This window comes from Diadema antillarum, unplaced genomic scaffold (assembly GCF_040938485.1).
Source record: "Diadema antillarum isolate AM-2024a unplaced genomic scaffold, OU_Dant_1.0 scf00000078, whole genome shotgun sequence".
NCBI lineage: Eukaryota > Metazoa > Echinodermata > Echinoidea > Diadematoida > Diadematidae > Diadema > Diadema antillarum.
In genome coordinates, this window is record NW_027270967.1 from 967298 (window position 1) to 992211 (window position 24914).

The window sequence follows — 24914 nt, forward strand, 5'->3', positions numbered from 1 at the left end:
CTTTAAAAGTGCAAACAAATATATGTACATTCATTGCCCAAATATCATTATCTCATTAGCTATCTTACGTTGCTCCTCGCGAGCACATTAGATACTTATGTAATGAAAATGTAGTATGTTCTTACTTTTAAGAATTGCACAATTTAGGGATAAATTGTTCAGATCATTTGATGTCAATTTCTTACCAGATCCAGGGCAAGGGTCATAGTAGCGCCCTTCCATAATCTGCCTTTTCAGTTGATTGAAATCATCTCCCCCGAATGGCATCGTCTTGTACACCATGGCATAGAGGATAACACCTAGACTCCAGCAGTCCACCTACAGAGGGAGACAAACATGTTAGACCAAGTCAAGTTTACCCTTTGAATATGAGTATAGGGTACTCTATACTGGATTTTAGTGGAGTACACCTTGTACTCTAAAGCAAGATATATTCAAGGCATGAAATTTTTGCGAATTGAAGTCTGCAGTTTTTTCGCGGAATGATATTTCCACTAATTGCCACTGGTATTCAATGCATATATAGTGTAGACAAGATTTTGCAGATGCATTTTATCAAGCAATTTGACACTGACACACTGAAGCACTGTGCTACTGAAGCATAAAAGTTTGAGGATCTAGTGTATCAAAAATTTACAGAGAGTGGTTTTCATATATTTTGCAAGCCTTGTAAACAAGTTAACAGGTTTGATTCATTAACTCAGTCTTTACAATTGGCACCTTCTTTGGACAGATTTATGATAGGCCCTTACAGCTGACTTACAACAGAAGGGCAAAGTCAACCGAACAGCGATAAAGTAATATCAAATTAGATAAAATGGCAAAGTTGTTTCATTTTGCAGCTTAACCCGTTGAGGACGGGCTGATTTGGCTACAACATGCATTTCCTATAGACTCCTGCCCAAGTATACTCGGGCAGAGTACACTTTTGAATTTATATCATACAAAAAAATTATTATTCGTTTGTAAGCAAAATATGACACTTTTGATGCCACAACATCAAAACTTTATCTTAATTGCAATCACAGGACTGTGATTGCATATTACTGTTGTGGGAAAACTGATAATTCCCAATCTTTCTTATTTTGCTAGATATCATACAAATTTTACAGGTCAGAATGTTTTTGATTTCACAACACTATGAACTTGAACGCAAAGTGAATTTTTCTCTCTAAAAGTTTTCCCTTCCTCCCAACTTGCACCTACCTCCGGCCCGTGGTAAGGTTGGCCGCTGACAATCTCGGGGGACGCGTAGAGCGGGCTTCCGCAGAATGTGTGCAAGAGGTCATTGTCGCTGTAGTAACTTGAGAGCCCAAAGTCTGCAATCTGTTGTAGAAACCACAAGGGGTAGAAAAGAAAACAAACAAGTAATTAGACAAGTGACTTTGCACCCCTAGTGGAACTTTGGATGAACATAACAAATTTTGCATGACTTGTTTGTGGAACTACAATGAATGTGTTACAACTCTGGAGACATCAGCTTTTCAGTAACATTTCGGTTTGGTTGTTTTGACAAAAATATCCTGAGCTTTTAATCATGAAAAAGCAGTCCACTGCAAAGAAGAAGGAATATTCAATGTAGCCTGCCCTCTATTGTTCTTTAAACGTTTCCAATCCTCGAGACAGTCAAGTCCTGACACTCTGCATCCTTCAGCTGTGCCCCACTACCCTTGTCTAACTTTCATATTCTCAGAGAGATTTGAGAACAATGTTGATAGTGTTGCCAGTAAAACCTGGAGCAAGCGATGAAGTCTTGAAAATTCTCCCCAGAAATGAGCCAGCATTCCATTGTTGATTGAATATCCTCTCTTCTTCTTCGCACCCCCCTTTCTAATTTCCAACTTTCTGCTTGGTTTTTGTCTTTACCCTTTCAGAGCGGAAAAAATATCGAAATCCTGATGATCGCAAAGGATCCTGTTTCCTTTTGTTTCCTGATAGCATTTTGTGAGCAGACAGCAACTTCAGATAGTGTCTTATAGTTTACTCTGACTGATAGTAACCAGCAGAGTCCATTGTCTTATCATATCATTACATAGCAATGATATTCTGATAGGATAATTTCATGTACTTTGTTTCTATGCAAACTACAAATACTTGTTCTGAGCAAGCAGTCTTGCAGGTTATCATTGATAACCTGAAAACAAGTTATGCCACTTTTGTTTGACTGAGATTATTTTGCTTTTATTTATGGTGTGGTTTTTTAATTCTTGTTTGTTTGTATGTTGTGTTTTTTCCCATATGATTAAAGATCATTTTGTTACTGATGTGACACTATTCATGTACGCACTGCATCAGGGGTGACCCCTTCAATCTGGTATAACGTTCGTCTGGGCGTGAGTGGACAATACTTCATGGCAAATGCTTGATTTAAAGATTTTATTGCAACTGTTCTGCCAGACACTGGTTCCCAGGCACTGCCAGTGTGAACACAGCAGGGCCCCAGCGGGTTCCTGTCAATATTCATCACCAGATGGGGAGAAGGAGTCCCAGTCAAAACTCCTCCTTTTCCCTCCCTGCCCCTGAGAGTTACTGGCGGGGTCGGAAGTCAACAGGAGGCCCATTTATGCCACAGTTTGTAGCAAGCCAGGGCAACAGCCCTTTCCATTAGCAATACTGCTACATATTTTCATAATTTTTCCTTACACATGAAAATTGTGGGAACAGATGCAAGTGTTTCTTCTGAATCAATCCCACAGATGTTTAAGGAGTATCTGAACATGAGTTCCATTTCTTGCAATATTGCAACATGCTTTCCATTATCATTGACATTTTGTACTAGGCATCGGCTTATCAAATTTGTAGCTGTCTGTACCAAGTTAGATACCCAAATTTCTACAAAATAGAATCCAACAAATTAAGCAGAGTCATATACATTATACAGACAGACTCCACATCACTAACAACAAAATAATCAAAATGTATTCCACAAAGCTACTTCCTTTAAAAGAGCCTTTAAAAAAAGAAGAAGAAAGATGTTAATCCTTATTTCGATGAGAAAATGGCAGACTCTTTCATTAAACTTTGATGTCAGGAGAACTTTGAAAACTGGATTGTGTGCTGAGTGACGGCTCTGAGTTCAGCTGATGACCCAGCCATCTCCTGTTGTGTTAAAGGGTGTAGGAGGAGGAACAGCCCATCCCATGACCTTGCCCCACCCCTACTTCCTGAATCCCTCGCGACTACCAACCCCCTCATTCTCCCTCACCCCTTCATCTGGGGAGACCCCTGCTCAGCCAGGCTCACCAACACGTACGTGGGCTGCAGAGGTGAGGGAAATCTAAATTGGAGCTTACTTAAACATGATTTAAATGGCAAATGTGGCATGGCATGCTCATTTGAATGGGATGTCACAATGCTGATATGCTGCTAGGTGTAGCCTTTTAGGATTAGGCACGCTGAAAACGTGCGGTTGGACTAAACAATGACTGTGACGTAATGTTCGTGACACATCTACCTATGCTCCTTGCTTAAAATCATTGCCCGAGCCATCTTTCGTCACCAGACAAGCAACCATGTCAAGAAGATTGCATGATATGCATAAAATAGAATCTTTATCTTTTATATCTAGATTATTACATCATCAGATTTGTTGACAGACTGAAATTCAGATTTCAAAATGCAATGCATGGTACACAAAATTTTAAATGGACAACCAACTCATTCCCATGGCCACCCTTGTCAAACCCTTGAATAAACAATGCACATGATCAGTGGGGGGGGGGGGGGGGGGGGGGGTCTGTTCAGACTGAAAAATCATTCTTTAAGATTAGAAAGATACATCTGTCATGAACTGATGACTCCCACCAGTGAGGTGGTAAGCCCGCTGCTGTTGTCATTCTATGCCCTCACTGCCAATATTCTGGCCTTTTCGCAGGAAGAAATCTTTATTGCCTTGTCAAAGACAGAGAGAGAAAGGCAAATGGCAGGATTACCACAGAATCCTGTGTCTCCTAGGAATGCGCACATGATATATTTCGCCAGCTTAAAGTTTGTGTGTCCCATTTGCAATGCTGAAAATTTTATGTTGATTCCTTTCATTTAAAGCTGGTATATTGTAGAGGTAGGTACATGTAATTCTGAGCATTCCTCAGAATAATATAACTGGAGACTTCTTTCTGATGGAGGGAGAAACTATACTATAGATTTCCAGTGAATTTATTCGAACCCTAAATTAATTCTACATACAAAAGGGAAGCATATTTTTCAAGTGAAAGGTAAATTTCTCATTTCTTTTTTTCACAAACTCTTGAGGTGTATTACTGTAAGATTTCATACACGCTGCTGGGAGACATTATTATTCAACCCTTCAAAATTCTGTGACATTTGCAAAAGGGATATATGACCTTTAAAGCAAGACAGGGCACCAGTCAAATTTTTATCCGTTCTTCAGGTGATTGAACTCTTCTTGAATTGTTCAAGTCTTGATTCTCATCATCCAGAAGAACTAATTGGATACAGTTCTCAGAAACTGGAAATTGATGGACCAAACTTCTTTCACCACAAGCTGGAGGGCACGCATCCAGAGATACGTCACGGTTTTGTGATTGAGATGGCTATTATCAAATGCTTTAGAGATGCCAGACAAGATCAACTGCATAATTTGGTTTTCCCTTTCACTGATTCCTCAGATGCCATTATCTCTCAAAAACAATGTTCTGTTTTTTATAGAGAGGTGACTTTTCAATGCAATTAGATACTCAGTAATTTTTGCCGGCAGACAGTAGATTTTGGATTTCAAAATGGCTTCCTTGCAAAGGAAGGTCTGAATGTCAGATGATCATCTACCATGCAGCAGTTTTTGAGGAAATAGAACAAAAAATAACTACATTCGCATCACGTCACGAAATTAAGGCATGCGGAACACAGTTGTTTTCCTGTTTGTTTCAACACACAGTACATGGCTCACACCTTTAGCCTGCTTCATATGTAATTGACATGTGATTCCCGCACACTTGGGGCTTTAACCCTTGCCTTGGACTCCCCCAGAATGGAAATGGGCGCAAGGCGGAGGTTTGTACCACAGGGATTTGGGGGGGGGGGGGGGGGGGGGGGGTGTTCTTGACCAACTTTTGCATGAACAGTTGGTATTGCCTACCTAACCTAACGTGTGGTTGTGATGTAGAGTCACATTCTCTGCATATCACGTTTCACCAAATGTCGGCTCTCTGAACATAAAGGCTACACAGGGACAGAGCCTGAAGCACACTAATGCTTTCAAGTCTACGATCAAGCATGATTTTCCTCGACTCAAATTCTTGCTCGCAAAGTTTCGCCTCACCCAAAGTAAGTATACACCTTCAGAGTTTAATCGTCAAAGCTTTAAATGCCTTGTAACAACATCCAGTTCTCAAATGTCGCATACACCAAGATTTCTCATGACACAAAGTATGATTAATGTCCCTTTCTATTTCTTAAATTTATCATTTTCTTGTTTCTTTTAGGGATCTATAATATCAAAGATAGTTTCGTTACTTCCAAATATGAGCATGCAATTTCTCAGAATGCAAAACCACACTTACCAATTTCTTTGAAAAATTGATGTGTGAAAAAAGTAATGAAAGAGAGAACACATTTGTATGAAAGTTAAGAATAATCTGACTTAGTGATAATCACACAATGAAAATGTATAGAATTTTTTAGTAAGTCAGCAGCGACCAATGATGAAAGAAAGCAAGATATGCAACCTGACAACTCCAAAATCATCACATCATGGAAACAGCTTTAGACAACAGTTTAATGTGGGAGATTCTCCATCCTTTACGGCATATCCTCATCTCTTTACTTTGGGATTGTTTTAACGCGACAGAGAATGATTATTGGGCACAGGGTGATTCACTGGAAGGATTTGCGTGCCTGGAGAACTGTCGCGTGAACCGAGCGGATTCACATGACTTCTTCTTCCTGATCGGGAATTATGTTCATGACTTTGTCCCAATTGTATTTCCACCGCAGGTATCACATTTCCTAAATTGGTATCATACCTTGATACTACAATGCAAAATAATCATGCCATGTACACTATCTGGTTATCTGGAGTGGATCACTTCAGCTGGTTAGCTCAGGGTAGAACAGTTGATGCTACATAACTGCAATAGAGTACCAAAGTGTGATGTCATTGCATAGCCATTCATCCATTCATCACCATGGAAACTGGTTCTATTAAACAACCTCACCTGGCCTGGGCAGGTGAACACTATTGTTCCTAACCATGATTGCACCTGGTTTCAACCCAAGCTATAACAAAAGACAGTGACATCATCGCTTTGGTACTCCATCCAGTTTGTGCTAGAAGTCAGCTGACATAATGAAAAAAAAAATGTCTGTAACTGAATATACTTTTTAAAGGATATCACTCAATCTCAAATTCTAGATCAAAGTCAATGATAATCAATACAGATGAGAGTCAAAATCTTTATGGAGGCTTGTGGGAGTTTAAAAAGAAAGTGGCCCAGAAAAGTAGTTAACCAGTGGGTGCGGTGTATAGAAACTTCGTACTTCCACTACACGGATTACAGCAAAGAAAACTAACAAATGAGGTTTGAATGTCCCTTACACAAAGCAGCACTGGCTTTCATTTGTGGTGTTTCTTACTGAAATCCTAATCTCATTAAACAGGACTCACGGTTGAATGACTATGAAACACCAAATGCAAGTAACAAAAGAACACCATTTATTCATCCTTTCATTGTGGAGCTGCATAAATTCATCACTTGCAAGGATAAGTGACAATCCTTTAAAGTCCGCTACTCTGCCACCCACAATTCTATTCCCCTCCATTTTCAAATTCCATTGGAAGCACTTCCAGCTGGCACAAAAGGGAACAATGCAGTAAAACAACAACAACAACAACAATATGTCCATTGACATGGTATTAGTGTAGATTTTAGCAGGTGCCATGCACACATTTTACTAGCATACAACAATAGATTGCTATGCCAGGAATCTACAGGGCCCTAGATGTGATTGCTCCACCCAAGGATTTTTCATTCTTTGCTTTATAGAAAAAAAAATACCATTAACAACAATAACAAGAAGTGTCTACATTATCAGTTATCACTAGGGAGAAAGTAAACACATGTTACAAGATGTATGGCCTGGTTCCTCTGTAGATTGTACCATGGACCTAGCAAAACTAGGTCCATGATTGTACTGACTTCAAATTGAGTGGCTGGGAAGGGGTTGGGGGAACTACTATTAATGGGCGTTTACTTGTAACAATATGTCAAAAGAGACAGTCGTGAGTGTCTGAATTCTCAGAGTTTCTCTCAATCTGGTAAAATTTTGAAAATGTGGCCATTTCATCTATGGAGTGCACTGTTTCTACCAATTCATTCAATGCTAGTGAACAAAACAAGAAGATGTCAAAAATGTCAGGAAGGTTAAATACAATCTGGATCAAAGAGAGATTATTTTGCTGCTAAATTACTGAGAGGGGTGGTGACTCACAACACTGTTATTTCATACCAGGATGGGTCATCAATCAAATATGCATTAAGGGATAATATTGGAAAATTATTAAATCCTTCTTCTCCTTTTTTGCATGAGTAAACTTACACTACACAAAAAACATGCAAAAGGTATCAAACCTAAGGTCTGACAATACCCCACGGGCATACTGCTTGAAACGTCAATAGCCAAGTATTCCAAAATAGCACTGCAAGATAAAAGAAAACACCCACTTTTTCCAGGAAAGCTCCACAATGGTTTCAGCAATTCTATTAAAGCCTAATTTAGTCCAAATTTCTTGACAAGGCCATCTACTTGTGACAAGTGCAACAAAAGAATTGCACTTGGGGCAAATAATATCGCTTCAAAATGTTTTTGTAACGTGGAAAGACTGGGATATTTCAGGTATGCTGACAGGTCGTATCATATGCTAGCAGATGAAGGGAAAACAAATGTCAGCAGACCGAAGCGCATTCCTCAGCTGCCTGGCATTACAAGAGACCTGGAATACGGTCACAGCAAGTGGTTCTGGGCAGACGACACCCTACATGCGCAATGAGAAAGGACAATATGGCAGGGCAGGATGATGTCCTGACAGGCACGCTGTCTACCAAGCTGCGAGGCCTCAGACTATTGTTTGAACATGGAGCTACAATAGCTCCACGGTTTGAACAAGCTCTCCTGTTCACTTCCACGGTTTCATCCTACTGTTCATCATTCTCAGTCCAGGGTCATCCACATGCTCATGCCCATGGATACCCATCTTCTTTGATGTGTATCAGGGCAATTAACACCCCCCCCCCCCCCCCCACACACACATCAGGCTAAATACTGGTTAGTGATAAGGTTAGAGTAAAGATATTAGGGTTAAAGTTAGGTTCAGGGTTAACGTTTGGGTTATGGTTAGGATTAGATTCAGGATGATAGGTTAGGATGATAATTATAATAGTTATTGTAATTGTAATTGTAACAGTAATTGTAATTCAGCATTGCAATTACGTTTCTTGAACCAAAAGGAATGGCAACAGGGAGAAACAACCATTAAGAAAAAGCAAAAACAGACTTGGGCATCCATCTGATAAGCCAGTGTAATTACAGAATAGAAGCATATGAAATGGTAGTGGTATAACTTCACACTTACTCACACTTATTGCTGTCTGTGATATAAAAGCACACACTGCTTTCAAATATGACGCTTTGGAATGATCTTTAGCATACATACCCCATTATGACCAACATTTGGTCCTACAGCACAGTGAAGTGAGATTTCAAACGAAAATCATTTTTCAGTTCACTTTCTCATCTCGTGGCAACAACACTGTGATGGGGGAGGGGACTGAACTTCCAATAAGGTGCACCTTTGACAGGAATTGCCTATTTTCCTGCCAAGTGAGTGAGTTTCCCTGGAGTACATATCTGCCAGTTAGCATTAACTTCTTGCAATCATTTCACTTTTACTCTCTCGGTGCTAGGCGGAAATGAGACATTCCATACTGCTGCAGAGAAATTGGTGCACTGTAGCGATACCACAGCGTGAATCTGCTGTCATAAAGCAGAAGAAACAAGACCTGAAAATCATGAAAAAAAAGTAGCAATCATTATGTAGCTGGGGTTACCTGAATAATTTTGACAAGGAATCACAGAATAAAAGTAGCCAAATTTTTTAGGGGGACAAAACTTTCTTACATTATGTGTGTGAACAAGAAACAAATACCTTTTTATTGATATTATTCTAACCCTCACACAATACACATGGAGATGTACTAGGAAACATACCGCGCAGCAAACCCAATTCAAAGGAACCCCATAATCCCAACAGATTGGCTGAGATCTTACTCAGATCTCAAATGTCAGACAGAAAAGCCATGACTCATTGCATCCCTGTATCAATGGCTCATGCTTGCCTTGCTCTCTCCGGAAAAACTCGAGCAAGCGAGGGCAGCACATTTGCTTCAAATCACCACTTCCTGCAGTCTCGTTTTTCCTTCCATTTACCTTACCCCCTCCTTCACCCTGTCATCTTGTGCTTCTGCCGCCCCATCCCATCCCATCCCCCCCCCCCCCCAACTCCATACCTTTGCTAGGTACTCGAGACTTATATCTTGATATTCGTTAGATCACCAGCAAGGAGTGGAAAGAGCGTGGCAATGACAGCGACTCAGCACATCTCTCAGTTTACACGGGGATTAACTGTGCCCGACAGGAAGACGTGACCGCAGGGTGACGACCATTTCTCCCTAGTTACACGCATTACGGTGAAAAGATTTGTAAACCTGACTTAAAATGGGTGTGTTCGGGTTGGGGCAGGCACTTTTAATCCTTTTTAATAGTAAAGTACAAGTACAGTATGCCATTTAATTCCCAAGGCAGATTGAAAGCCTATGACTTATTTGTTTGCATGAATAAAGTCTGCGGTTGTTATGTGTAAGTATGATCACAGAAGAATAACTGCTCGCAAGAAGCAACGACAAAGTATCATTATAAAGCATGTGTCACACCATCAAGAAATCGTCAAGTAAGAGAGAGAAGGGGGGGGTGGGGTGAGAGGTACAGAACAGCTTGAGCAGTAAGGTGGTACAAAGGACCCAGATGAGGAGTTAATCAATTTACTGCATCAAAGCACACATCAATTAGCTATGAGGTTCACGGGCAGCTGGCACGCGAGAGATTCCTGCCAACCGTATCGAATACATTCCTGGTCTAAAACAAGACATTGACGTCGTCATGCTAATTACCGCACCTGACAGGAGTTCATCATCACATTCCACCACCTTCACAGCGGCATCAGCGGCGACGTTGTGCGTTTTTAAGAAACGGATGTGCTCCTTAGTCGGTATCCAGTGGTGAAGAAGGACCTCGCATAGCTGCTGTGATGCAATCATTCCAGACATGATAGGAACTCGTCATGATTACATAACCACCCACACTTCTACTTTACTTGGAAACTTGCCACTGGACTTATACGTAGCTGGTAGATATTGTTTCTGGCTAACATACAGTATTATGCTGGCAACGAGAAATGGCCAAAGCACACCGAGGAAAGATGAAACAGTAAAAAGGTTAGACCTCCCTCCACTTACGGTACATTGTGGAGGATTTACATTGTAGGAAGAAAGTGGATAATATGGACTGATAAACTTAAGAGGCACTCGTATCACAATCACAACTCTACAGCTATAATCAGAAAGTTACATGAGCACTTCAGATGTATTTGCCTTGTGATTCAAAAGTATTTGAGACAATCAATGGAGCATTTTTGTTTGTTCCAGCATTTTATAACCCAATGACCCAATGGTGGTTAAAACTGAAACAAACTATTCACCCACTTGATGCCATCGAAACATACAATTTGACAATGGGGGTGGGGGTGGGTGGGGTCTTCAAAGGGAATGCTACCAAAACTTTTCCGGACACTTGCTGCAATATTCCTAGCATTGATAATGGTATTGAGGTCATCGGAAGAAATTCAATGCCTCCCACATAAACCAGCCTCATCTGTGTTTCCTGCCATGCATTTCCTACCAACCCGTGATTACTACTGGACTCTACATGAAGTGACTTACATGACCACAACTTTTTCCATTCTATAATTTCACATAAGGTGAAGGGATTTTACAGAGCATTCAGGAGCACATTAAGGACTTTGTGAACACACCTATTTATCTTCATTATTACTACTGGTAATAACAATAGTGTCCCTTTTTACCTTTTCCATCAAACTTTGTTTAGACAGCACTGTGTGTATGATGGTAAAGTCATCCTACCAATATACTACAAAATGCAGTCATATAACCCCGCTTATCTTTTACACATGGTTGTCAGACCTTGCTCTGAATGTAGATCAACAACCATTGTTTCTTTTTTTCTTTCTCTTCGAGTAGGCCCTGTTATTTTTTTTAAGTGATCTTAACAGAGAGTTCACCAGAATTGGGTTGAAGGACCAGCCAGGGGGTAAAGGGGGTTGGGGAAGAGTGGAATGTAAGGCATATGGGCAACATGAATGACAAACAAACTACAGAGAATGCTTTACTACATGTTAGGACTAAATGTAATCACAGGATGGGGAAGGGGGTGTTACCTGTCCTTGCTCAACCCAAGGAACACTGACTGGATTTCTAAAGAGCCTATAATCAAAAGCCTTAGACAGAAAAACACAATCAATTCTTGTGAGAGCACATGTAATAGCACATGTCTAGTATTCATACTGACATCCTTGCAACATAAAAGAGGCTACTGTATCCAGTGCTCTAAAAGGTTTGAAGGTCTAAAGGACATGGTGTTGACACACTGGGGAGTATTCAAGATGCACATGGACAGACACATGCCACCCCGCCCCCCTCTCCCATTTCACAGATCAGCACGCCCACTCCTTTGTCTGCAGAAAATTTTCCCTTTCTTTGCTCTCATGGACACTGTTAAAGAGAACTTTTAAATCAATATAATTGGCAGCACAATTTATCCAATGAAAGGCCAAATGGTTTTCCCTTAGTCCTCTTTCATTTTTCACAAACCTATTTATATTGCTCCTGACTGGTAGCGGTAGCAACTGAGCTAGTTTGTCATACCAACAAACATTGGAAGCCATGTATTTATGCCAACTCAACATAATACATGTGTCTTATAGTAGCGATGTATGGATAATAACATAAAACATTTATGACTTGTTGGATGGTGAGGGGTGCCTGTGAAAGTCCATACTGTAAACATACGTCCAATCAAACCCTAAAAATAGCAGTCTTGAACCGTAGCTCTTGATAAAATAGACATGTCAAAAGAGAGTGGCTCCTGAAGAATTTGCATCATGAGGGAGTGATCGAGGCAGGTCCTCGGTAGGGGGTGTTGGGGGATGGGAGATTGGGTTGGGTGGTTCCAGGTAGAGGATGGGGAGGAGGATGAGGAGAAATGGAAGGAGCTGAGAGTGCTTCGACCTAGATAGGGTCAGCAGCTGGCAAGGAGGGCACCCTGCAGTGGTGTCTGAAACACCAATTGAGTAACCCCCTCCATCCACCAACGAGCTTCTACAGACAGTTATTACATCTGCATCTATGTCTGCCTTGGTGTCTGCTATACCAGTCAGTGGGTGGACAGTATACATGTGTAGGTCTCATTCTCCTCATTTGAAATGACAGATAGAGAGATGTGAGGTCACTATTAACCCTGTTAGCCCCACCATCTCAATGTGCCCATTGGGTATGCACGCAAGCAGGTCCTCCAAAGTGGTGATAGGGTTAAAGGGGCGTGTAAGAGTTTGGTCTCGTGCCTCTCTGGGTCAGGAGGAAAGGCTATCTCTATGATTGATGGGCTGCTACCACGAGAATTTCAATTTTCACAGCTTAGTTGGTTCATCCCGTTCTGATTGCCTTCCTATGACGTCACCCAGATGCTGATCTTCAGAAGATGTGGAGTAACCCTGCAATCATAAGGCAATTATCAACTTAATCCTACCCCCTCCTCCCACCCACACCCCTTTGGTATAGGCCCATTTCCAGACTGCCTGTGCATCTTTGAGAACATTTGTCCCAAGCATGCTGTATACATGACGTTTGATGTATGTGATAAAGACATACCATACTCCATACTCCCCGAGGTGCTATTATAATGCTGTCTACTGTGACTCTGCACTGGCACTTGCGTCATGTTTGCAATAACATCTGATCATATGATAGTGAATAATATGTCACCTTACCTCCCTTGGTCACTTTCCTTAAAAAGAAAATAATACCAAACAGTTCATTAGTGAGAACTTGCATTTGAATTTGAAATACAAAAGCAAAGGAATGACCAGTTGTACTTGACACCAATGCAGCACTGCAGCATATGCATGTAACCCAAGTAATAGAGTACATAATTTTTACACAGCAAACACATTGTTGCATGTCCATGACCTGCCTCTGTCTCTCACTTTCTCTCTATATCTTTCTCTATCTCCTCCTCTCTTTCTTTTATCTCTCTTTTTCTATTCATCTATCATCTCATCTCTCCCATTGCCTGCCTATCTATCTCTCACCCTCACCCCACCATTCCATCTGCCAGTGGTATGCTAGCTTTCCCCTTCCATAAATACACACAGCTGTGACCCTCAAACACAGACAATGCACCACAAGCGTTTATGAAATTCATACACCACGCGCTAATGCAGGCTGGTGCAAAGGAGGAAAAAGGAAATGGCTCTACTGCCATGGAACTGTCTCTTAACAAAGACAACATCACAAGGATCATTCTTACATCACATTTTCAACATGTCCTCTGTACAGGCTTTTGATTTTATATAAATTGCTCTCATTCTATGATGCATGTTCCATATAGATAAAATGTCACACAGGAACAGAACATTCTAGAGCACCCTTGATGGTGTGCCATCATAATGATGCAGTGGATCTTTAAAACTTTATACATTTGAACGAATCCCTATTATATTAAATCTCTTGATGAAATGTTCAACTTGCTTGGGAAGGAGGGTCAATTCACAAAAAAATTAAAAGGATTTTTTTTTTTTTTTTTTGCAAGTCAAACCGTTGCATAGTTTTAGCACTGAACAGAGCCCAAGTTTACTTATTAAAAGGACAGAGAGTCACTATCAGGTGATTATTCATGCAATTCACCATCAATTGGCTCGTAGCCATATGGATTAGGCCTACACATCATCATGCAGACATCTTTAAATCCCTTTTCAATGCCACAATCACCCACTTGTGGTACACTGTGTCTCCTCCACCATACCATCCTCCCGATGTTGACTCACATCCAAAAGATACATCTGATGACAATAACGCTCATACCATGTCACCCTCACATTCTGCCTACTCTTATTCCCCTCCCATCTCCCATCTCCCCCCCCCCCCCATACTTGTTAAAATTGATCTGAATCACATTTGCTAAAGAGAACTCACTGGTTGAGGAAGCCCCCTTGGTATTCAAGTGCTGACACCTACAATCATGCACCAGAACAAGACATGAGCAAACTTGTGCAAACATGAAAAGAGGAGTGACGGGGAGTACAAATTGCTTCCTCAGGCGATGCGGTGGAGAAGTAATGACAAGACATAAAGCATGGCCTTCATGTCAGAGAAACGAGGAGAAGAGATTCCAACCCCTCATCACACTATCTTCTTTGTCCCTGGAGCCCAATTAATAATATAGCATGTTGTATCTCATTCTCCCCAAAGCAAGTGTATGGAAGGCCAGGCTTAGGTCAGCTCAAAACTGGGTAGGGGGATAGTCTCGATTCCAGGCCAACACCTCAGCCATGCGGCTCTACAAGCTGGAACAGAAGGGTGTGACAACAGTTTGCTCTGGTGCTGATGGCTGTGGCACCTATTGACTTGATTATCTGGATTATGTATGCAAATACAGTGCAATAATTTTATTTGCAAAAGAGAGCAGAAAAATTACGGATATCTTCAAATTTCTTGTGGCAAGACTAGGCTGGTCACTCAAAGGGAAAAAAGGTCATCAGAGACATGTGATGAAAAACGTGAGGTCCTCCCCCTTTACAATCCAAGGTTCCCCCTCCAGGCCCTCTTCACTTCCCTAGTCACTTATGACTTGTTTAGCCCCCCCCCCCCCCCCCCCTCTGAGAGTCCAGAAAGCACGTACAACAGCACATGGTCTAAGGGATATCCTATATAAACACTGCCCTCCCCCACACCCTCAAATAATAAATGCAAAGAAAAGTCAGAGAAAGAGAAGAACATTGTCATCTTTGAGATCCAAAAAGCGATGATCCACTTCCTGTCTGCAATGTCTGACAAGACTTCATCCCATCATTGATAAATCCCCTCTCAATCATAGCGGAAGGAAGGATTAACGCATAACAAGAACAATCTGGTTCCTACAATGTGCATCATATGCGACTGCTCTTTACCTCTCAAGAGCAGGGCAAGGGGAAGATAAGCAGGAATGGATTTGAGCACATTATCTACAAGCAAAAAAAATGAATACATAATCTACATTCATAATGATTAACTGTAGCCCAATCACAAAGTTCAAGAAATATCCATCGAATCTCAAGCATGAACACAATATTGACATATCACTGATGTACAATAATGTAAATGCCAAATAGACCTATCCTGTGACCCCTCCCATTTTTTTTTTTTTTTTTTTTTTAAGGAATGCTTCTATTCATTATTCCATTAGAAGTAAAATTTCTGATAAAATTATCATCTGGTCTTGCAAAAATCAAAGAAATAATTCTTTGCATGTGATATACACTCCCTGGTCTACAAAAAAAACCCTGAATAATTATGCCACAATACGAACAATCCTTCCACATCATATAACTCTAGTTCAGACATATCAACTGAGTCAGTACTTTCTGTCAAAATTAACCCAATTCTGTTGCAGATCCCCTACTGTGAATAAACAAAGGTTACAAAAAGATTGCATTATTGCACTGATTAGTTTTGTAACCTATTGTTGCAATATATGCACTAATTCTAACATATGTCTTGTTTCCTTGATTATGAAAAAGGAAAATTCTCAGCGGAGTGAATCATCAAATTTTACACTAACTTAAAAAGTAGCAGAACATTGCATTCTGTTTGCATGAATGGATGAAGCAGAATTAAGAGCTCAGACACACAATAAAAGAAAAAAAAATGATGTGCAATGAACATTCAAGAATTTGTAAAATGTTACGCATTACCTTCCCAGTAGAAAAATGCAGCTTTTGGCATGAAATCTATTCACTTGGTAAAGTGCATGCAAATTCTGATTTTAAAGCATGCATTTCAGTCACGATCAGTGCATTTGGGGATAGGAGGGACTTTGAAACCGCCTTTTCTGGCAGACTGCATGCACCACATGGCTAAGCTTTACAAGCCTGTTGTCCTCTATGAACGCCGCAAGTAGCCAGTGATTCCCGCATTGCCCTTGAAATCGCATGAGTCACATGACGGCAGACAAGCAGTCGACACGGTGACATCATCCTCTCATTAATGACGGGTTATTGCACTGCCCGAGAATCACCTGTGGTCTGTGTGATCATCACAGCTGAGGCGAATTCACTCAATAAAAAACATAAGACAGACTTTTTTTTCTCTCTCTTTGATGTATTCAAATATTCATTATGCATGAATGGGGATATATTAACCTCCCTTGGGATAATGAACTAAGAATCTTGAATTGCTTTGCCTTTTTGCCCTATGAGGCAGCACTTTTCTTGATCCTTGAGTACCTGGAATCGGTATGTGATCGGCTGATGAAGAAGCTATTACAGTATTGCTGGTAAGCTACTGCTTCCATTCTCCCCAGGCACCTTGAACACATGGGTGACTGCCACTGAATCATCTTGGATACTTGGCAACGATGAAAAAGACGTCTATGATGAAGAAGAGGTCTTTGTCGTCACCCCAACAAATGCATCATCAAATCCCTCAACACTCCCATTCTCTACCTCCATCAGTCCATCACTCCCTCTGCTCTTCTTCCATCTTCAATATTTCCTCTGTCTTGATATCTAGTAGTAGCCTAGGTTCAAGTCTTTTCTGAGAAAGGATTTGGAAAAGAGTTAAAAAGATTCATAGAACCAGAGAGTCTGGTGTTAAAAAAACTCTCATCAACACCTCTCCTCCTGCTCCTTCTCTCCCAGCCCCTTCCTCTCCAAACCATCTTCCCTTCGATAGGCATGAGCAGTGGAGTTTAATGATGGGTGGTAGTCTCTTCGTACTAGACCCCCTTGAGTCAAGTAGGAACAGATAATGATACAAAAGAAAGAAAGTAGAGCATGATAGCATGGAACCTAGGTTAATATCACGAGGGTTACCCCTGTTCCGAGTATGATGACCAGCCTTGGTGGGAGAGGGCACGCGACAATAATGACCGATTATTGGCCGTGGTTTGATGAGGATTCCAGGTTAGCGTGAGTAATTCATGCATCACGGCGGATTCGCACAACTGTCTGTCATTACTGGATAACTCTGCCAGCTGCTTGGGGGAGAGAGTGAAATAAAAGACACACACACAAATCTCTAATCTCTGATTTGACATTGATATGACTTTGCCCCTGTATCCTTGAAGATGAAGGCAAAAACTGAGTTTTACAACTGTCCCTGCTTCGAGAGGTGCCATGGTAACAAAAAGCAAGTATGCAAATCAACTGGAACAAATCAATTCAGTATTGAGTCTATTCAACTGAAAATCTGCAGGTCCAGGGTCTATGGATCACGATACTCAGAGCGTCCAAAACAATGACAAAGTCCCTCTATCATTTTGATAGATAACTGTGATTATGCACATACATTGATTGTCATGACACATTATCATCATGTGTGCTACTACTTCTACCATTAATTCTACCAACACTGCCACTACGTTCAGATTTGATGGCTTGTATGTGACAACAATATTCTACATGTTTACCTTTGATTCATCCATATCTACTACCTTGCTGAAAAAAAACACAACAACATATCAATTCACAGCATAAATGGAACATGGCCAAGAATCCATTGCACAACATAACAGTAGTGTAGTGTGGTTTGCCAGGTTGAGCATGTTCTCTCCCACACTCTTTCCCCATAACTAGAGACAGAGTCAAGATTGAACTTCTACATGTAGCACAGCAAACAAGTGTCAACAAAAACAAACAAACAAACAAACAAACCCCCATTATGGTCAGAGCGGTTAAGTTCCTGGATCTCAAACAGCTGACTCCTGTTTTAAGTCCAGGCTGGTGCAAGCAACCACTTTAACGGTCTATTTTGTGCAACTTGACCAAAGTGTACAACCATATGACTAGCAATACTTTGACAGTAGTTGATAAACACAAAGTTGTTTTGTAATGCATTTATAGTTCGGACCTGCCTACGCCAACCACTGCCGACTACACATCTCCACTCCTCGGGTCAAACTGTGCAATGGAGCTGCACAGTGACAAGGCCTCCCAATCTACTCACGACAGAGTTACTAAACACAACAACTCAAGTAACAAGATCTGAAAGGCATTTGCAAACACGTTTTGATAGTGGGTATTTAAATACATTTCAAACATGGGAAAGTTGATAAATGCAGCCTCTTTTCAAAAAAAAATCTGCTGCACTCACTCACTTTCATGTTTGCTGTTTCAGATATTCCATACACCTACGAGTCAATCACACAAAGTATTTTAAAAACAACAAGCTAAAGGTGACAAATCCACAGATGATGAAAAGTCATGAATAGATTATATCTACTCTGAAGTTCATCGCAGAAAAGGAAGCCCACTGATTATTCTTCCCCACAGCAATAACATTTCATATACTTTGGCTGAATAAATAAAAAAAAAAAAGAATGACAGGACTAACTGACGTCAAGTTGCTAACTCCATATCCATGGTAACTTGATACAGCTTGTGATTAGCACATTGACTGGCATGTTGGCACAATGTTCTGCTGCTGCCTTCACGAAGATATGATCTCTACATTCTCATAATCTCACGCGACAAAAATCAGAAAGAGCTAAGCAAGAATCAAAGCTGCATGAGCCGTTCTTATTCATGGGGCATCAATCATGTCGTTGATATTGTCACTTGCAAGCAATCTTATGGAGAAAATGTCCTGTTTATGTCGTATGCCTGAAATGATTGAAAACGTCTTCCCAAGCAACCAAACTGTGAAATCATGTTGAAGTCGAACCTATTTGGACTGAAGAAATAGCTTTGACTTTGAGAAAATTCAACTTTTGAGGGATTAAAATCAACAGAATATAAAGTGAAGAGGACTTCAAAAGACCTTCGACTTGGACGATTATTCGAATTACGTGAGATCGACATAAGCAAGGGTTGATTGTAGTTACTGAAAGAGAGTGGCCCTTTAATCCCTGTATTTTGTTTGATAACATCTCGTGCAGCCTTGAACTTGAAAGGAAATATGCGACCTTGAGCGGTCATCAGCTGAAGCCCACAGTGGCAGCACAAAAACACTGATTAATGGAGCAACGTTTGACTCGCAGAGATTGCATATGGCGGAAGGATGCTCGCTGTCAAGACTGGTTTGCCTGCGGTTCATCTCGACAAATGTTCGGAGGACGCATTAATCACTTCCAGTCCACCTTACCCCCCACCAATCCAACCCCCTCCCCCAAACACACACAAAGTCTGACTACCAAGTCCAACATTCGCTCACTGCAGAAAGGCACTTTCCCTTTCTTACTATGTCATGACAAAAACATTCACATGTTCATATTCATTCCAAAGAGAGATTATACGAAATCAACCTGAAGTTACATGTATTTTGCCCATGCCTCAACAACTAGATGCAAATCTCTATCTTTCTCAGCTAAATTGGAAGGCGTTTACAGCTAAGAAATGCCCACATTGAACCATTTCTAGAAATCTTTTCACTTGCCACTAAATCCCTCAAGAGTACCAATTGTTTATACTAAGTGGTATGTAATGTGGGTGTACTATGGCTTTTTAAAAATTCATAATAAAGCATCTACTAATGGTTTATGGAAAAAAGAAACCCACAGGACAATAAATCTTCTGCATGATATATGAAAAAGTCAAGGACTCAGTATCACTGACAAATAATAACAAATATTTGCCCTTTGTTTACATTCCAAACAAGGAAGTGACCCCCTTTGCTGATATGCAGAGGACTACCCTGGTGATTAGTGGTGTACAGTGTATCTGGCTGCCCAGATTTGCACACTGCACCCTGTTGCAACACACACCACATAATCTTGTAGCATATCTGATTTTGGGCCATCACAGCACAAGTTTGAGTCAATGACAAGGAGTATCAATGTTCTTTCCATCTTTAACATTGTATTCATTTCATTTCATTTCATTAAAAAAAAAAATATGTAATCAAAAAAAATTGTGCTGTACATAGATTAGAGAAGCCACCATTCCTACACTGTGAAAATCAGGACTGAAAACTGCTCATTTAGCTTCTCAACACATTTTCAGGAAAAAAAAATATTCCATTGAAGATTGTACGTTTGCACTAATACTACAGGTAATATCTAAGATAACAGTTCTTTTTGGTTTTTCCTTTGGCTGTTACTACTTAAGTTCCAATTAGAATCTTGAATTTTCTTTTTATATGTTACTCCTATGTTTCTCCAAGGTCGTCATCCCAGTCAAGCACACTGGTAATCAATGACAGTCTCCTCCGCTTGCACTATGAAATATGTAAATGTTCACACACTTCATTTCTTTCATGTACCAGTATGTCTTATGTTATGAGTAAGATTAGATATAATACACAAGTTTGTATATCATTTTGTAATTTTTCATAGTAAACCTGTTGTTAATCTATTACATTCATTTCTTTTGATTTGTACAAATAAAATAAACTGAAACTGAAACAACTTGACATCAGCAGAGCAGGATGCAAACTAAAATACATGAAACTGAACAAAGAAATGACAGAGGCAGAAGGACAGATAATAAATTGTCATATTAGGTTTCCTACTTGCTCTAATAGCAGGTGCGCAAACAAAGACTGATTTGACTTTGTGGAAATACCAATACCATATTCCTGGACTAGGCCGATACATTGCATCAACCCAAGCTGGCAAATGCTGCATTGCTCACAAGGCTTTCTCTGAACAACCGCTGGTCAGAAAAACTTGAGAAGCACAGAATCATTTGTGGTCAAGAGTCTGGTTACCTGCATTACCGAGAATTTTCACATTACTGCAGGCTAGTTAAAAGGTGTCCCATTAGGATAATACTGTAAATCAATTATTAAGTCTCATGTCATGTTGAGTGTGGATTTTTGAAAAGAATTTTTGTGAATAGATTGTGACACTATCAAGCATAGTTTAAAATGATATGGCATTTGAAGCCTGCAGTTTGACTTGGTATGACTTCATAGAAGGCCTGTCTACTCTGAGAGAATCAGAATGAAAAATTTGCAGATTACTCCGCCATATACTTTCAGCCAAGATTTGCCACATTCAAGCCCGAGTCAAGCCTGAGTCTCAACAGACTGCGATAATGAGCCTGAGAGCCAACAAAAGAGAACTTGTCTTCTGTTACCACACATGTAACAAATTCTCATCTCGCATACATGACACAACGAACTGCAACGAACATACAGCATTTTGAAAGGGCACTTTCGATTGTCCCTGAACATGCATCTCCAAGCCAGGAAGTGGCCTTCCTGTAACTTATACTTTCACCCCAAGAGGGATAAACACACAAGACTTGCATTGTTACCATCAGATGCATCACAATACATTTCTCTTGTTGCCATGGAGACAGAGCCCCTCCTCTGTCTGGTCGAGGTCTGCGAATTAGAAGACTTCCTGTTCTAGCGCAGACTGGCTGTGCTGATAAACAGCGTTGAACCTTGGTATGTAGGAATCAACGGAGAACACACACGCTATCGGAAACTGCAGGCACGACCCTATAAAGGAGTTCAACTCTCTACCAAGGCTAACCCTAACCCCTCCTGAAGAGGCGTAAAGTGGACGCAGCAGCGGTCAGATCACTCTGCAAGGATGAGATGACCAAAGGCAGCAAACTTGAATAGCTGATGCCCATTATCTGTCAACCTGACCGGTCACTTTTCTCTGAATGCATTTCAATCATAAATCTATAATTTGCTTGCAGTAAACCTCTCAATCACACTGCTCCTTTTCTTGGAACTTTCCATCCAGTGAGCAGAGTTCATTTCTTACAATAGAAGTCCCGCTTTTCTACGCATCATGCTGAGTAATTAGAGTGAGGGATCAGCAGATTGAGCATCATGAAAGAAAAAAAAAAGGAGAAAAAGAAAATGCGGTAAAATGCTCCAGATCAAGACCAAAAAATGACACATCAATCAAAACATGAGACAATTCTCCACGTCTGAAATGAAATGATACAAATTGCTTTGAAATTATGAAAAACAGCATCACTCCTATTCAATTGTAAGATCTTTCATTTCTACTAATGTGTGTGTGTGTGTGTGTGTGTGTGTGTGTGTGTATCAGAGACTCCAACCCTAAGCACCTTCTGATCTGGAGATTCTCCCGCCTGAAACCCCTAGCAAACAGGAGACTCCAACTTGCAAAGTTCCTTGCAAAGTTCCTTCCAGGGCCCGCTTGGGCCCTGGCAGCTTTAATAATTAGGGTTCTTGATGCTCTCTCGTGATTTCTAAGGCTTATTTTTCAACATACATACAAAGACAAAAAGTAAGAAATCATTTCAAACGGGAGACACAGAGCCAGGGCGGGAGAAATTAATCTCAATTGGGAGAACGGGAGATTTTGCAAAAGTGGGCTTTCGGCGGGAGATCTCCCGTCGAAAGTGGGAGAGTTGGAGTCTCTGGTGTATAAAGGGGGGGGGGGGGGGGAGAAGGGAGAGAGGGAAGTGTCCAAAAAAACATACAAAATGTAAATGAAATCAAGCTGTAGTAGAACTTGACTGCTCTTTCACTGCTGGGGATGTGTTTATTGTGCCTTATTTGTTTTATATTCCCAATCATGAACCCTCAAGGTACAATGAGCCCACTCACATGCAGCAAATGTTCTGCCCCAGTGGAAAAAAAAATCATACTGATGGATGAATAAGCTCTTTTTATCTTTCTTTTTGTTGGTTACTGTAGACTTATCAATCCTAATCTATTTGGAGGAAACAGGTTTAATTTCACAAGTCACTGCATGCACACTCCAGGCAAGAATGTTATATGCCCACAGGGCACTGCATAATATTGATGTATGTCATACAACGGTGAAAGAAATGCATTACAAAAGACAGCCCAATCCCCAGGGAGCAACATAGCATGGAACTGCCTTGATTGCTATGAGGTTTCAGACTTACTTACAAGTGAACTCGTTCATACTTGTGTCTTCGACAGTCTCTCAATGTGTTCAAACTCTAATAACAACAAAATAAATGTTCTTCCATGAAACAGGTGTCTCACAAGTACCCTTACGAACGAGAGTATGATCCTCTAACAGTGACCATAGCCGAGGTGACTACACGGTAAAGCTATTCTCCAACTGATCAAATGTCTTTATAGAGATCAAACCATTCAGACTGCAAATGCACACCATGAATCCAGCAAAGATTGATGGCAAAACATCCTCAGACTGTTATAACTGGCCAAACACGATATGGGTATTTGGGAGGAACATCAGTCAAGTTTGCTTTCAGACTTGAAAACAAAATTATATTGGAGTAGCAGGAAGCTTTCTTCTAAACAAGTTTACAAAGAGATTGGTTCTTCTGACAATCTGAAAGGGCCCTCTGATTGCTATTTACCAACTCCTACATTGGAAGACTTCTCTTTCAGCTCCTGCCCCTCCCCCACTTAACCTGCTGACATGACGTGCATAGGGTTCAGTGGCAGACATTTCGCCAGCTTGAAATAACATCAGGTGATCTGTACCAAACATGGAAAGCTAGACTACAACTGTGATAACAAAAACACATCAGCTCCAATTTCCAGCAACGCGTTTAAGTGGTTACATTGTACCATTCCCTTTGGAGACTTGGGAAAACTGGGTAAAAGCAGTAAACATGTTTTCCACTTGTCGAAACTGCTGGCGAGAAATCCACACATGCCCATTTCGGTTGCTGTCTCACTTTTTTCCTATTTAATTTTTAGAGTTCACAGGTCTGCATCTGGTATGTAGTTGCTAAAAGGAGGCTTTGCAAATTTGTTCGCGGGTCTGGACCTTTTTCTATCTTGGAGTGAAGCATCTCCTGGAATGCGACCAAGCTCACCCTGCGTTTTACTGGAATCCTCAGTGGGTGACCAAAATAATTTGATTTATGATTGACATGTGAAGTGGAAACATTTTGTTTGGTCTTACCCCCCTTTCAGACCAGAGAGTTCTCTTGATTTACCTTGATTTACCTTGATGTTGGGCATAAAGTATACTGGACTTATTTGCTATGGATATATGATGTACGGCTATACAATGTTTCTATGTGGTTGAATGTTCGCAGATTGAAACAATGGTAAGAGTATCATTTCAATAAACACAAGACGTGCAACGTTCATTTGTGTCTGAATACTTTCATATCCATACGTTGTATGAGCAGGCAGGGCTTAGTTGCAGCACTCACTAGGGTCAGCACGAATTACCAGATGAATGCACTGCACGGTAAAACACAATGTGCAAAACACAAGGGAGAGATTTATTCATATTCATGAGCTTCCCACAAAACATGATGGAACATGAAGTCCTGTACCAAACACACTTACACAAAGGGAGAGTAGGGACATATAGGATGATTCTTGGGGTAAAACCAGGGGAGGTGGCACCTCCCTGAGTAAACTCTGTCCTTGGGTGTGACAAGTGTGACAGTTCTTGGCATCAAATGAGAATTGTTTCAGACTTGTGGGAGGGCAAGATGATGTCAGTGTTACGAGGGCCTCTCCGCAGCTGTTCAAACTTTTCACTACTCTGGTTTCTTTCTCTTCACTTTTCTATGGGAACAACAACAGCAAAAATGGGATACATGATTTCTACCAGTTACGAGGTACTGAGAAGTAACTGAGCATTGCACGCAAAATCAGTTTCAAGATAGGCCTATATCAATC

The 24914-nt window shown here is 40.7% G+C and overlaps 1 protein-coding gene across 1 annotated transcript in view; it reads right to left on the reverse strand.

Moving 5' to 3' along the window:
- Window positions 1-24914, reverse strand: part of LOC139717615 (uncharacterized) — a 47586-nt gene that overhangs the window by 2887 nt on the left and 19785 nt on the right. Inside the window, exons 5-6 of the mRNA XM_071629123.1 lie at window positions 1207-1326; window positions 186-318 (exon numbers count right to left, since the gene is read on the reverse strand). Coding sequence (XP_071485224.1) covers window positions 186-318; window positions 1207-1326 — 253 coding nt within the window. The remainder of the gene's footprint in view (window positions 1-185; window positions 319-1206; window positions 1327-24914) is intronic.